This window comes from Liolophura sinensis, chromosome 12 (assembly GCF_032854445.1).
Source record: "Liolophura sinensis isolate JHLJ2023 chromosome 12, CUHK_Ljap_v2, whole genome shotgun sequence".
Taxonomy (NCBI): domain Eukaryota; kingdom Metazoa; phylum Mollusca; class Polyplacophora; order Chitonida; family Chitonidae; genus Liolophura; species Liolophura sinensis.
The window spans coordinates 5,115,901-5,132,012 of record NC_088306.1 but is presented as its reverse complement, the minus strand read 5'-3'; the positions used below and the strand labels follow the sequence as shown (position 1 = coordinate 5,132,012).

Here is a 16,112-nt window from a genome sequence, read left to right as displayed (position 1 = left end):
TTTAAAAATCCAATCTAATAAATAAATATAGGTACAAAAAGTTTAAGATAGACTTTTGTATGGAAGAAGTGACAGTATTCAGAGGAAAGTTTTGATTGTATTTCTGTCACTCTGTATCTTTGCCATTACTAAGAAATACATGCTTGTAATTGAAAGGTTGCCCTATTTATGGAGAAGTTAGCTATAAGAAAGCATTTGTTTATTATAGGAAACACATCTGTATATTGAAAGTTCTTTATAGACCTGAAATCTTGAGGCAAACAAATATTAAGCATGAAGTCTATGTTTTCATAGTCCAGATTTTGAAGTTTTGGAAAGAGAATGAAGGGTGAAGGCTGTTTTACCAGATATTGTAGCAAATAACCAAAATGTCTAGCCCTGGACAAGTAGCTGAACTGTTTAGCAATAATTCTTTCAAAGTACTTCTGCTAAATTTAGAGAACCCCAGTGAATATCCATCCATATTACTACACTTCTGTCTTCGCTTCTTCTGTCATTTGATAATTTTAAGAACCTAAGGCTATGAAAACCTTGTGGATATGTATGATCAGGTTTCATACTGTTCTTTTCCTCAGCTCTGCTTCAACAAGGGTGATACAGTTACGGTGACACAGTGTATAGAGGGGGGATGGTGGGAAGGCACGCTCAACGGCAAGACGGGATGGTTCCCCAGCAACTATGTGAAGGAGATCAAAGAAGGTGAACTCAGTTTATGTACCCAATATATACATATACACTGTACATATAATTCTAACTGATTCGTCATTTAAGATTTATTTATTTATTTATTTGATTGGTGTTTTAAGCCGTACTCAAGAATATTTCACTTATACGACAGCGGCCAGCATTTTGGTGGGAGGAAATTTAGCAGAGCCCGGGGGAAACCCACGCCCGTCTGCAGGTTGCTGGCAGACCTTCCCACGTATCGCCGGAGATTCATGAAGTTATGAAGTTTGACTAATTTCCGATCAGAAAAACTTTAAGTGTTGGCATCAAAATTATCATTCTGGGGTCTTAATGTTCTTCTAATTGTGTATGTTTCAGAACCAAAACTTTTTGTAAAAATACAGTGATTTATCTTGATGGTTTATTTCATCTACATGTATAACTGTAATTCAAGCGTATTCTGAAGGCATCATTCTGAGTGGATTCATAAAATTATACTTTTTGTCAAGGCCTGAAAATAGCCAATCTAACCAATGTAAATTGCTCTGTTTGATTACCATAAATACAGATAGAATAAGAGGTGATTGACATATGCATGCCCATGTAGACCACAAGATGTGAAATGTGGAGCAGGATAGGGTTTAAGTTTCATTGTGATGATATCCACAATGGAGAAGCATGAGTAGTCTGTCATCGAGCTGACTTTCTGGTTCAAACCTGGGCTTGGACAGCAAATTTGTAGATTTCACCCGCTCATTCTTTTAAATATTCTGGGGTGACACTGTTTAATCAACTCGTTATACATAAGAAATAACAGAAAGTCAATATCAAAAGTTTTTTTTTTGTCAGTGCCTCTGTTGATTAAGTGTGAAATTGTCTATGATGCATTACTTTGCATAAAGTCAGTGATCATCTTATATCAGGTTCATCTGTATTTTACATATGCTATACATGCATGTAAATTTTTGTGTGAAGATTGGTTTTGTAACTAATTGATATCCCTCAGAAAATGAAGTTTTACTATTATTATTATTATTATTATTATTATTATTATTATTATTGTAACTGGCTGTGAAGCTTTGGTGACGATAAAGGGATGACATCTTTTGTGTTGTTCATTGCACTCTTTGAACATAACTTCTCTTGAGATGATATCTGATATCCCATCCAAAACCATGTAGACTGTCTGTGTATCATGTATATTATACAACTCTTAAGCATGAGGCACATAAGTTACGGGTTCAATCCCGGCCTTTGACAGAGAATATGTACATTTTTCAAATTTTGGTGTTAGTAGGGCCTTGATGAAAATATTAATGCAGTTAATGGCCTTACGTGTTACTTTCAGCACTGTACTGGGTTTTACTACTCACTCTAAGCCATTTGTAAGCCAAATATCTTTCTGAAATAACATCTGTTTAAAACAGTAAGACCGCATATATGTATCAAGTTGTACCTCATTTGTATGTTTCTCTGTCTCTTTAGAGTCCCCTGGGGGACCAAAAAGTCCAGGAAGGCCCACTGAATTGGCTGTGCTCAAGAGGAAGAGTATGCAAAAATACCATAATGTGGTGAGCGCTTTTTAGTGGCTTCATTTGTTACATAGATTACAGTATTTCGCCTGGGGAAGCTTATCATTTTGCTTGATTCTGATTGATTGGTCCAATTTATGAGTGAAGTTTGATTAATTTCATATCAGAAAACCTTGAGTAGTTCCATGAAAAGTATCACTTTAAGGCCTTCCGAAATTGCAGTTTTACGTACCAAAGTTAAAATGAATTACAGTACATGTTGATAAAAACTAACAAAAGCAGTTCAGAGGGAAATTTTAAGCTTTTAAGCTCCACCAATAATTCTGACTGCAGTCATGCATGCTTTCAAGTGTTAAAATTCTTGATATCAAATTGCCTGGGGTGGGGGGGGGGGCTCCGTGGCTCAGTCGGTTAGCGTGCTAGCGCAGCGTGATGACCCAGGAGTCTCTCACCAATGCGGTCGCTGTGAATTCAAGTCCAATTCATGCTGGCTTCCTCTCCGGCCGTACGTGGGAAGGTCTTCCAGCAACCTGCGGATGGTCGTGGGTTTCCCCCGGGCTCCGCCCAGTTTCCTCCCACCATAATGCTGGCCACCATTGTATAAGTGAAATATTCTTGAGTACGGCGTAAAACACCAATCAAATCAAATCAAATCAGAGTGCCGAGTTAAATAATTGTCAATTTGGGGACACTATGATTCGAGCATAGAGAGTTCTTTAACACTGTATTATCTTCATTAGATAAAGACAGCGGTGTGAAAACTACACAGAAATAGACACTTGAAAACATACTTGAAAACCAATAAACGTGTCAAAAAAGTATATATTTGAACTGTGTCAAATGTAATATAAACCAAAGATGAACAATACCTGAAGAGTGGCTCTCTGTGCAGTTGTTCTAAAGCCTGAGAATTCTACAGAATCTGTGTGGCTTATTATCTCTCCCACACCGGTAAACACACACTAAACAGACATGCTCCAGATACCTAGATTGTGCAAGGCAGGGAGCATTCAATGTCCCTAAAGGTAACTAGTTCATTGGACAATTATATATGCATATATCGGGAGCAGTTAGTGATAGATTTTAACAGTACACGGGCTGGTTTAGACTGCATTGTAAAGAGTTTTATATTCACATTAAATGCTGTCTCAGGCTTGCACATACGGAATAGTTTATTTATTTATTTGTTCGATTGGTGTTTTATGCCATTCTCAAGAATACAGCGTATTTCACTTCTACGAGTGCACGTACAGCATAGTGAAGTAAACAGTATACAATAGCACTGTCAGAAATGAACCTATGTTTTCTTATGAGAAAAATCTGCCTTTCTTGAATATGTGAATTGTGCAGCAGATTTTCTTACAGAAATAATTATTATGCAGTAATTATCTAAGGAGTTGTCCAAAGAAGAGTAACTGGTTGTCACAGACCTGTGGATGAAATATTCAGAAACATGCCATTCATATCAGTCAGTCTAATACCTGCTCATGTATAGTTGTTTTCCTATTTCCAGGTTTTACAAAGTGTGATAGAGACAGAAGGAACTCATGTCAATGAAATGAAAACTTTGTTACAAAAATATATACGGCCAATCAAAGCCTCTGGAGTGTAAGTATGAAGACCGATGTAATATTATATCCAAGGCTATCCAGTAGGTTTGAAAAGTTCTCTACATATATATGACCTTACCAGCATGGCATTGACAAATGTTTAGGTATGATATTTTGGTAGCAGATAGAGGACATCTTCTGTCTAATGCAGTGTATTTTTTCACTTGTTCCCTAAGGCCATCTTTCATAATCTTTTTCTGAGCATAACTTGAACATGCCCAAAGAAAATAAGGTCCCTGTGAGTCAAGTCCAACTCATGCTGACTTCCTGTCCAGCAATACATGGGAACTTCTGCCAGCAATGTGACGGTCGTGGGTTTCGTTCCCTCTGGGCTCTGTTCGGTTTCCTCCCACCATAATGTTGGCCGTGTTCGTATTAGTGAAATATTCTTGAGTACGGTGTAAAACATGAATCAAATACATGCAAATAAATAAATAAGGTTGATCAGATGGGAATTCTCCCCCCTTTTTTTTTGTTGTATAATGAAAGAGATTAGGTTTTTAAAGAAATTATTAAACATTGTCAGAAAGAAGAAACAAACAAAAAAACAAGAGAAATCTCAATAAAAACTTAAAACTAGGGCACTGTTTTGGAGGTTTGGTTTTCCCACACAGTTATATTTTTACGATAGCCTGACAGTTTTTCTGTACAATAACAAGGACCTGGCCTCGGGGTCACCAAACAATCTTAGACTTGAACCGAAATTTAAATCATTAAATTTGGTATGTTCCTTTCCGTTGTTTTAGCTGAAATTTATTGTACAATAACTTACCCAGAATTTTTGTTGTCAGGCAATATTTTGACTTGGGTACATCAGAAATAACTTTTTTTAATTTTTGAAGTCTGAGATAGCTTTGTGATGCCGAGGCCTGGTGTGATTAATGTAATCTTGTGCCTCTGCCTTTTCCGCTGGTATATTTTGCCTGGTAGACCTTTTCAGATACCAGATTTTATTCACCTTGATCACCTTGCTTAAAAGTTTTAAGCAAATTTCTGCTTCTGGGAACTCATCATGTGGCTACCTCTAAATTCTAGTACATCCTAAAAATGTTGCATAGTGATGTTCCAATACAGCAGAGTGTGATGCTGGCTGCCGTTGTGTAAGAGAAATATTCTTGAGTACGGCGTAAAACACCAGTGAAATAAATAAATAAATCCATCCATTAGAACTATGAGTAGTAACAATGTACATGTTCATGATTGGCTGATGGAACCTTGTATTTTATTTATTTTGTTTTTTTATATAGACGACATGCACTCACAGTAATGCTGTAATCTCTATTTATGCGATGTTCGCTATGTCCCAGTGCCCGTTCTGAAAGGCAAACTCCAGGAAAGATCATAAAATTCTTTTGTTATTGATTCCAGATGGTTTGAATGTATGTTATCTGTGGTCAAGAGGTTGATGAAGGTCGGTGATTTGCTCCACGGCTCTACCCAGTTTCACCTTCCGTGGAATCTTAAGGCCATCACATAATGTAATGAGTGAAATATTCCTCTGAGTAGACTGTTGTGAAAGTTGCAATCAAACACATCAATAATCCAACTTCTGATTTCTTTCTGCAGACTTGATCCATCTGAGTTTAATCAGCTGGTCGGAAATTTGGAAGACATAGTGACTTTCCAAGGAAGCTTCCTGATGTCTTTGAAGGAATGCCACGGTAAGTTTCACCCAAGAACGGAGGCTAATAGCCCTAAAGCATGTAGCCTGGGAGTGAGATGGCAGTAACTAATGTTAGGGAAGTGCCATGGTTGCTTTGTGTGACAGAGGGAAAAGAAAACTGATGCCGTGATGAATTGTTTATAAAAAAAATGTCATGGTTGACATGACGACATTATTAATTCTCTTGTCTTAAACTGGATTGTCCTCTGTACCAAAACCTGACGAAATGAACAAATCCATGAGTGTGATCCATGTAATCATCGAAAGAAAAGACTAGGTCTTAAAAATTTAACAGACCTTTTCATTTATTAGGTGACATTTCAACACAAAATAAGGCAAGACTTTGGATAAAGTTGGAAAGCAATAGGATACATGTACTTGACACAGTTGGTTTGTTTGATTCATTGTGAAGTTGGAAAAACATATATATATATATATATATATATATATATATATGTATATTAATGTAGAAATCAATGAATGCAAGTTTTTCTGCATTTCCCTACAAAAGTGGTACTACCCTCTGACATTTTGCTGCTTTATCAACTATTTCTGTCAGGTCCCCTCATCATCAGCGACGAGTGGGGGAGGTGTTCATGAGACACGCACCACGCCTTAAAGAGCTGTATGAGGAATACTGTGCTAACCACCCCAGGGCCGTGGCTGTGCTCCAGAGGAAATGGTAAGTGTTCACACAGTGGTGTAGGTAGACGGTACACAGGACATGCACCTCGCCTTATAGAGCTGTATGAGGAATACTGTGCTGTCCACCCCAGGGCCATGGCTGTGCTCCAGAGGAAATGGTAAGTGTTCACACAGTGGTGTAGGTAAGGGGTACACAGGATATGCACCTTGCCTTATAGAGCTGTATGAGGAATACTGTGCTAACCACCCCAGGGCCATGGCTGTGCTCCAGAGGAAATGGTAAGTGTTCACACAGTGGTGTAGGTAAGGGGTACACAGCACATGCACCTCACCTTATAGAGCTGTATGAGGAATACTGTGCTAACCACCCCAGGTACGTGGCTGTGCTCCAGAGGAAATGGTAAGTGTTCACACAGTGGTGTAGGTAAGGGGTACACAGGATATGCACCTTGCCTTATAGATCTGTGTGAGGAATACTGTGCTATCCACCCCAGGGCTGTGCTGTGCTCCAGAGGAAATGGTAAGTGTTCACACAGTGGTGTAGGTAAGGGGTACACAGGATATGCACCTTGCCTTATAGATCTGTATGAGGAATACTGTGCTATCCACCCCAGGGCTGTGGCTGTGCTCCAGAGGAAATGGTAAGTGTTCACACAGTGCTGTAGGTAAGGGGTACACAGCACATGCACCTCGCCTTATAGAGCTGTATGAGGAATACTGTACTAACCACCCCAGGGCCGTGGCTGTGCTCCAGAGGAAATGGTAAGTGTTCACACAGTGGTGTAGGTAGACGGTACACAGGGCATGCGCCTCGCCTTATAGAGCTGTATGAGGAATACTGTGCTATCCACCCCAGGGCTGTGGCTGTGCTCCAGAGGAAATGGTAAGTGTTCACACAGTGGTGTAGGTAGACGGTACACAGGACATGCACCTCACCTTATAGAGCTGTATGAGGAATACTGTGCTAACCACCCCAGGGCTGTGGCTGTGCTCCAGAGGAAATGGTAAGTGTTCACACAGTGGTGTAGGTAGAGGGTACACAGCACATGCACCTCGCCTAATAGATCTGTATGAGGAATACTGTGCTATCCACCCCAGGGCCGTGGCTGTGCTCCAGAGGAAATGGTAAGTGTTCACACAGTGGTGTAGGTAGAGGGTACACAGCACATGCACCTCGCCTAATAGATCTGTATGAGGAATACTGTGCTATCCACCCCAGGGCCGTGGCTGTGCTCCAGAGGAAATGGTAAGTGTTCACACTGTGGTGTAGGTAGACGGTACACAGGACATGCACCTCGCCTTATAGATCTGTATGAGGAATACTGTGCTAACCACCCCAGGGCCGTGGCTGTGCTCCAGAGGAAATGGTAAGTGTTCACACTGTGGTGTAGGTAGACGGTACACAGGACATGCACCTCACCTTATAGATCTGTATGAGGAATACTGTGCTAACCACCCCAGGGCCGTGGCTGTGCTCCAGAGGAAATGGTAAGTGTTCACACAGTGGTGTAGGTAGAGGGTACACAGCACATGCACCTCACCTAATAGATCTGTATGAGGAATACTGTGCTATCCACCCCAGGGCCGTGGCTGTGCTCCAGAGGAAATGGTAAGTGTTCACACAGTGGTGTAGGTAGACGGTACACAGGACAAGCACCTCACCTTGTAGAGCTGTATGAGGAATACTGTGCTAACCACCCCAGGGCCGTGGCTGTGCTCCAGAGGAAATGGTAAGTGTTCACACAGTGGTGTAGGTAGACGGTACACAGGACATGCACCTCACCTTATAGAGCTGTATGAGGAATACTGTGCTAACCACCCCAGGGCCATGGCTGGGCTCCAGAGGAAATGGTAAGTGTTCACACAGTGGTGTAGGTAGACGGGACACAGGACATGCACCATGCACCACACCTCAGCAAACTGTTTTTGTGTTATAAAGGTGAAAAATTAAAAAAAAATTTGTACAGGTAAAATATTGAAGAGAATTATAATATTATTCATGCATTTTTTCCTTTTTTAAAATAATGTATTTCACCAAAAGTTTGGTGTGTAAAAGTACACCTACAGATGCACGACACATCCATGACAATGTAAAGGTCTTAAAAGGGCAGTTTTGATGTCAACACTGAAATTTTGGGGCAAAGAAGTTGATTAAGTTTTCCAGAAATCCTTCTGTGTGGCTTTCTAATAGTGGACAAATCAGTGGGAGTCAATCCAAATGTTGTCACTTGAAAAGTGTGTAATTTACTCTAACCTAAAAAAAAATGTAAAAGTACAGGCAGAGCTGAGCTTGCTTGTGACTTGGGAGTTAAATTGTCCCACTGGCTGAATTTCACCTTTTGGAAATGTTTACAGTGAGGAACTCAACAGTGCTATGGAAAATTTGGGGGCCCCTGCCCCAGGGTCTATGACTTTGACAACAAGTTTGTCCAGACCCCTCACACGCCTGGAAAAGTACCCCAGCTTACTGAAGGAGCTAGAGAGACACATAGAGGTGAGTGGAGACAACCAATCATTTCACCTAACAGTATACATGTAGGTATCGGTCACTATCAGTGACCAGTGCTGACCAGTTTGTCCAGCTCATCCAGCTTTGTTGGGAAGTCAGAATTGCTTGTTCGTTTGTACACAGCAGGCTGTAGCTAAGTGGTTAAAGCATACATGAAAAAGTGTGGTTTTTATTTCTTAAGGTGAAGTATGTGATGTGATGTAACATATAGAAGTACAACAAAGTTTCTCCATGAAGGCTTCCTCTCCCGCCGTGCGTGGGAAGGTCTGTCGGCAACCTGCGGGTGGTCGTGGGTTTCCTCCGGGTTCTGCCCGGTTTCCTCCCACCATAACGCTGGCCGCCGTCATACAAGTGAAATATTCTTGAGTACGGCGTAAAACACCAATCAAATAAATAAATAAACAAAAATTCTCTTCTTGGGGTGTTACAATGGCTCCAAAACACAGTTTCCTTAAAGCCCCAATAATCAGTCTGGAAATTAAGTATTGTTGCATGCTGCATCTTTAATGTAAACAGAGATAGCTGTCAAAACAACAATGTTTGGGGAGGAGAGCCGAATCGGAGCACTAAAACTGACCCTTGGTTGCCAGTGTGGTCATTGTCACAAGTGCCAAAGTACTTGTCAGTGTCAGTAACTTCCCATTGTATAGGTGAAAAATACGGGCTGAACAACAATCGTATGAATAAATAATACTTTGTTTTCTTTGTTATGTTGCAGGAGAGTCACATTGACAGGGGGGACACACAACGAGCTATCACTATCTACAGGCAAATTGCTGTGAGTAGTTCAGGCTTATGTGTACATTGTACTCTACAACTATCAATAAAACTATCTACAGGCAAATTGGTGTCAGTAGTTTGGGCCAAGTTTTTCAGGCTTACGTGTACATTGTACTCTATAGCTATCTATAGAACTATCTACAGGCAAATTGCTGTGAGTAGCTCAGGCCAAGTTTGTCAGGCTTACGTGCACATTGTACTCTACAGCTATCTATAGAACTATCTACAGGCAAATTGTTGTGAGTAGCTCAGGCCAAGTTTGTCAGGCTTACGTGTACATTGTACTCTTCAGCTATCTGTTGAACTATCTAAGGGCAAATTGCTGAGTAGCTAAGGCCAAGTTTGTCAGGCTTACGTGTACATTGTACTCTACAGCTATCTGTTGAACTATCTACAGGCAAATTGCTGTGAGTAGCTCAGGCCAAGTTTGTCAGGCTTACGTGCACATTGTACTCTACAGCTGTTAATATAACTACCTAAACGTGAATTGCTGTGAGTTGTTCAGGCCAAGTTTTTCAGGCCTACGTGTACATTGTACTCTACAGCTATCTGTTGAACTATCTACAGACAAATTTCTGTGAGTAGCTCAGGCCAAGTTTGTCAGGTTTACGTGTACATTGTACTCTACAGCTATCTATAGAACTATCTAAATGTGAATTGCTGTGAGTTGTTCAGGCCAAGTTTGTCTATACGCTTTAATACATGTATGTTGGGAATTGTTGGAAACATGTCGAGTTACTCCTTTTTAGCAGTCAGCAATTTCAAATGTGTGATGTCCATGTAAACCATATGTGCATTCAGGGAATTGTGGAAGACCTGTCTAAGGGCAACACTTTCATCGTTTTCTATGGTGAGTTTGCATGTTTCCAAAAATTGAAGAGTTCTGTTCATATGACCATGATAATTTGTGATCATGGTCTCCATGGCAACAACCCTTGCTGTCACAAATACACTGACTAACCTGTGAAATTGTTATATGTGTGTTATGTGTTATTTTGTTTGCAGAATTCCTGTGTTGAAATAAGAAAACTGAAAGAAATGGAATATGAGATAATAAATAGTCCTATAATAAACTGGGAGGGAGAAGTAAGTATAAACTAATCATCTTTTTTTTTTTCTTGTCTTGGAGCGTTAAAGTTGATATAAATTCAACCTTGTAAAAGACCAGTGTCAGTGTCAACTTCCGTTTCTTGTTTAGAAGCAATGAAGTTGATGTTAGTTCAGACTTGTAAAGACAGATGTCAGTGTACAGTACTGCCCAATCCTAATGATATACTCTGTGTATCATCAACCTACATGTACACACATCTTGATCGGATGTGGGGTGGATCCAACACGGATGGGCGGCCCATGTGCGGATGTTGGCACCATCCTGATCACATCTTACGTAGATCTTGATCGCCTGGTACATGTAGTCTCGTATAGACAGTTTTACATGACTGTAGCCTGTGCCTACACTCTAGCTATAAACATGACGCGACGTATCTTCAGTTGGCTTACCTGATAAGGCAGGTGTGGTGACGAGGAAAGTAGTAGAGAATGGTCCTATCATTCGCATCTTTCAAGCCAGTAAAAAGGTGAGCTAGTTTCCTGTTCTCGACAAAGTTTATCAGTGTCATTGAAAATGTAAAATCGTAACCGCATTCCTGGACAACTGGAGATGATGTAAGTTCTCACCAAAAGCTGTACTAAAAGTGTGAATTAGCCATTCGTGGTGCTGAAAGTATCGTGTAAAAGTTCTGTTTTAACTGTATGCTATGTTTAGCTCTTAAATTGAGAGAACGAACAAGTTTGGTATCGATCAATGCCGCATTTGTTATGAGTTCAGTTAGTTTATTTCTGTCTGGACTTGCTGGATTTCTGTCTGATGCGGGATAATGTGGTTTACAAGTAAATATCCTCCACACGTAAATCCAATTACTGCCCCATATAAATACACGTAACTTAAGTCAAATGGTCACAAGTAAATATCCTTCACAAGTAAATCCAGTTACTGCCCCATATAAATACACGTAACTTAAGTCAAATGGTCACAAGTAAATATTCTCCACACGTAAATCCAATTACTGCCCCATATAAATACACGTAACTTCAGTCAAATGGTCACAAGTAAATATCCTCCACACGTAAATCCAATTACTGCCCCCATATAAATACACGTAACTTAAGTCAAATGGTCACAAGTAAATATCCTCCACACGTAAATCTAATTATTGCCCCATATAAATACACGTAACTTAAGTCAAAAGGTCACGGTGGAGGAAAACAAGCACATAAGCAGATGTATAAACACATTCCTTTATGTTTCTCCAGAATCTGGCTTAAATACTGCTGATGTGGCTTTAATGAAACCCACATCATTCATCCATTCTTCGACTCTATGTAATTGTAACAGTATAATGCTGATTTCTTAATTTTCTTCCCCTAGGAGATCTCCACACTTGGGGAGGTTGTACATATATCCAAAGTCAAAGTGCTGACCCAGATGGGGGAGAAGTTTGAGAGAATCCTCGTCTTGTTCCCTAACCTGCTGGTCATGTTATCTATAAGTCCTCGGCTTAGTGGCTACCATTATGAGGTAATGTTACCATGGTAACAACAAATTGGTCAACAGAGTGCTGGTGTTCAAATGTTTTTCAGTCTGGCCGTTGATTTATTACCACCCCTTCTCTTGATCATTTGTTGTCAGGTTTACCAAACTTTTTGGATAGGTATTGAGACGAAGCTTTTCTGTTTCTATGGCCGTAGTATTAAAAGTGGTAAAAAGATCAAGGTCATTTGGGTCATTGAAGTTCTACCTCGTGACAGGTGTTGTAAACACAACATCTCTTTAACTCTGAGGAATTTTCATCAGATTTGTACCTTATGTGCATCTAGTTATGGAGAAGAACCCTGTTGTTTTTCACTGACCTTGACCTACTTTATTTTCAAGGTTGGTGAACCTGTGGGCCTGTGTGTCAATTCCTGTAGAAACACAATCTCTCTCTTACAACTGTAGGGGTATTTGTTTTTGTGTTACAAGTGACTCCAAGTGAATCCTACTCTAATTAATGCATGTTTGATTTATTTATTTATTTGATTGATGTTTTACGCCGTTCTCAAGAATATTTCTCTTATACGATGGCGACCCGCATTATGGTGGGTGGAAACCGGGCAGAGTCCGGGGGAAACCCACGACCATCCGCAGGTTGCTGGCAGACCTTCCCACATCCAGCCGGAGAGTTAATGCATGGTTAGTTTGTGATACAATGTGACCCAGTAAAAGCAAAGCGATTTTGGATTAGAATCCAGAGTTGCAGCTTGTGTCAATAAAGTGGTTTGGTTTTATTTTAAATTATTATATTAATTATTATATTTCTTATTTTTTTATCAATTTGTTTATTTCTTTGAGATTCATCTTGTTTCGCTCCTCACATAAACTTGACAGCAGTCATACAAGACAAATATTATACAGTAGAGCATAAAAATGGGTCAAAAAATAAATAAATAAATAAATGGATTGATTGACTTTATGTGTTTGTAGGGTAAAATCCCACTGAGTGGAATGACTGTGTCAGCGTGTGAAGACACAGAGGCATTTCCACATTCTCTGGAGATTTCAGGTTTGTTTCACCCGTCAGTCTAACTATTAGAACTTGATAAAATCCAGCCCCTGGGGTCAAAAAACAATCTTTCATAGGCTTAAGTCAAAATTTCAGTCACTTTAGAATTGTTATTTCTTACGTAATTTGACAACATAAATTCTGGGAAAGTTATTGTAAAACAAAATTTCGGCTATATATGGAAGGGAACAAGTTAGATATTTGAAATTGTGACTGAAGTCTAATGTCGCCTTGTGGGGCCAGGATCCTCCAGGAGCCAGCAGGTCAGTACTCAGGTGTTTATATAACCTAGCTCTCATGTCCTTGGACAACATTTGTCATCCATATGCCATTCCAGTCACTATCTTTGTAGACAGATAACTGTCTTAAAGGGTCAGACTAAAAAGAAAGAAAATTATTCTGCAGCTTGCCATTTTTTTTAGTTTTTACTTTACTAACTGATCTAATATTTCAGCCTAGTTTTCAGTCGATGTGCTGTACGTTTTTAATTCGTGTGAGAGTGCAAGGTGACATTAGTTCTCAAGGGGTCAAAGTTCAAACTCTCTGTGACTGTCAGGACCATGACCAGTGAGATGGTTTGAACCTAGCTTCCTCTTGTTTGACTATGTCATTAAGTCAGGAGATTTGCATCATTAAGTCAGGAGATTTGCATCATTAAGCCAGGAGATTTGCCAGGTACCAGGGGCCAATTCCACCAATTCTGACTCCAGTCAAACTTAAAAACCTCTCCACAGTGCTTACGTTATGGTTCTAGAAGTTTAATTTTGGACAAGTCAAATAGTAGTGATAACGTGGACAGAATTTTGATATCTAAAACTGAAAAATAAGCTTTAAGATTGTCTTTCAAATATGGACTTACAATGTAAGCCAGAAATGTTTTTATGGAACCTGACCCTGGTGATGGGCGTTCAGATTTCCTCCGCCCATAAACCAGTTCACTGTCACATGAGTATGGCAATAAAGGCTAGTCAGATAGATAAATACATTCTTGAGTGTGGCAATAAATGCTAGTCAGATAGATAAACACATTCTTGAGTGTGGCAATAAATGCTAGTCAGATAGATAAACACATTCTTGAGTGTGGCAATAAATGCTAGTCAGATAGATAAACACATTCTTGAGTGTGGCAATAAATGCTAGTCAGATAGATAAACACATTCTTGAGTGTGGCAATAAACGCTAGTCAGATGGATAAACACATTCTTGAGTGTGGCAATAAATGCTAGTCAGATAGATAAACACATTCTTGAGTGTGGCAATAAATGCTAGATAGATAAACACATTCTTGAGTGTGGCAATAAACGCTAGTCAGATAGATAAACACATTCTTTGAATTTTACCAATGAAGAAGCCACCATCTTTGTAATTAATCACAGGAGCAATTAATTAAAAGCCATTTCCTGTAAATCTGGAAAAAATCAAATCCACAAAGTTAATATTTTACATTTCATATCTATTGTGTATACACTGGTAGCAGGTAATGTCTTTTAAGTCTTATTTCAAGCCTGTACATCTGTGCATCTGCTGTAGTTCACCTAAAAATTTTGCATTTTTCAAATGATACATTTTGTTTGAATCTTATGAATTCATCAATTTTATAGAGCAATTTATGATTTTTCTGTGAAGTATGATTAGTTTCTTATAAGAAAAACTTAAGTTTTAGCACAAAAAATGGTTAATTTTTAAGGCCTTTATGTACTTCTGAAAGTTCATTTTTACTTACCAGTTCCAACTTTTAGGTAAAAATACATGTACAGTATTCGTTTTTATGTATATGTGTAATGGGGTGATAGATTTGGTATTAACCAATTTCAGTTATGATTTCTGGGCCCGGCTTCATGAAGCTCACTAACCTAAGTAAGCTCTTTACTACCATGAGAAAGTATGTTGGAAAGATATAAAGTGCACTTAGCTAAGGGCTTAGCCTAGAAACCGGCCCCTGTTTCACTCACCTTATGGGTCGCCCAACTGTTTCTTAATCTGCAGGTGATCAGGTGGACAAAATGACAGTGACCTGTGGTACCCAGAAGGAAGCCACTGATTGGCTGGAAATATTGAAGGAATCCATAACGCGCTTGCATACAATGTTGTCCCCAAAACCTGAAAACTTACAGGTGAGTTCTTACACATTGGTCACAAAACCTGAAAACTTTTACAAGTGAGTTCTTACACATTGGTCACAAAACCTGAAAACTTTTACAAGTGAGTTCTTACACATTGGTCACAAAACCTGAAAACTTACAGGTGAGTTTTTACTCATTGGTCACAAAACCTGAAAACTTTTACAAGTGAGCTCTTACATGTACATGTCTTGGCCACAAAGCCTGAAAATTTACAGGAAAAAAATAAATTTCTTTCAAAAGTTGAAAACTGATCTTTGTTCCCAGATAACTTCATGTCAGCCCAGTATAAGCCAGGTGATGCCAGCCCCTAGCCAGACAGCCAAAGTGATTGGACAAGTGCCCCCTCCCCCGTCTTCCCACCCACCACCTCCCACCCACCAGACACCCCACACCCACACGTCCCACCCAACCCTCTCCCCACACCCTGCCCCTCATAACACCCACATCTCCCACACGCTGCCAGCGTCATTTCACCATAAGATCTTCAACACATGGAGCATGTCCTGCCTAAGACCCGCCCCTCCCCTCAGGCCCACAGTGAACAGAGACGACCTGCACCGCAAGAACTGCAACATGCGGCGTAAAATGGGTGAGTAAGAGAAGCTAAAAACTTACGTGTGCTGTAAGAAAATTAAAAAGGTACACCATAATTCTGCAGCCCTTTCTCTTGTTTGTAAGGTATCGATTTAAGCATACTCTGAAGGCATTTTTCTGTGCAGACTCGCATAACTATACCTTTTGCAAAGCCCTGAGATTGACCAACCCAGTGAATGCAGTTTTGTCTTCAGTATCATGTTAAAAAGGTGCGAAAATTCCTCTGAAAATTGCACTTTTATATGCGAAAAGGTTGAGGAATCAGGGTAGCTCTTGGAGCGGTAATCATGCGGTGATTATACCATGTTTAGTTAGTATTGGGTATCATATTACTAATAAACTAATTAGGATGTGGCCTTGCTGTTGAGTGATGATAGTAAGAATGACT

General features: G+C 39.8%; 1 protein-coding gene across 3 annotated transcripts in view; it reads left to right on the top strand.

Annotated features, from left to right (window-relative positions):
- LOC135479579 (rho guanine nucleotide exchange factor 7-like) overlaps positions 1-16,112 on the top strand; it is a 72,243-nt gene that overhangs the window by 31,062 nt on the left and 25,069 nt on the right. For 2 of the 3 annotated variants that reach the window (XM_064759466.1, XM_064759468.1), the window contains exons 8-14: positions 8,472-8,610; positions 9,344-9,403; positions 10,411-10,491; positions 11,834-11,983; positions 12,929-13,007; positions 14,994-15,121; positions 15,395-15,719. In XM_064759466.1, coding sequence (XP_064615536.1) covers positions 8,472-8,610; positions 9,344-9,403; positions 10,411-10,491; positions 11,834-11,983; positions 12,929-13,007; positions 14,994-15,121; positions 15,395-15,719 — 962 coding nt within the window. Of the gene's footprint in view, positions 1-575; positions 700-2,151; positions 2,238-3,711; positions 3,807-5,374; positions 5,471-6,030; positions 6,154-8,471; positions 8,611-9,343; positions 9,404-10,410; positions 10,492-11,833; positions 11,984-12,928; positions 13,008-14,993; positions 15,122-15,394; positions 15,720-16,112 lie in introns of all 3 variants that reach the window. The other variant, XM_064759467.1, reaches the window with a different exon arrangement.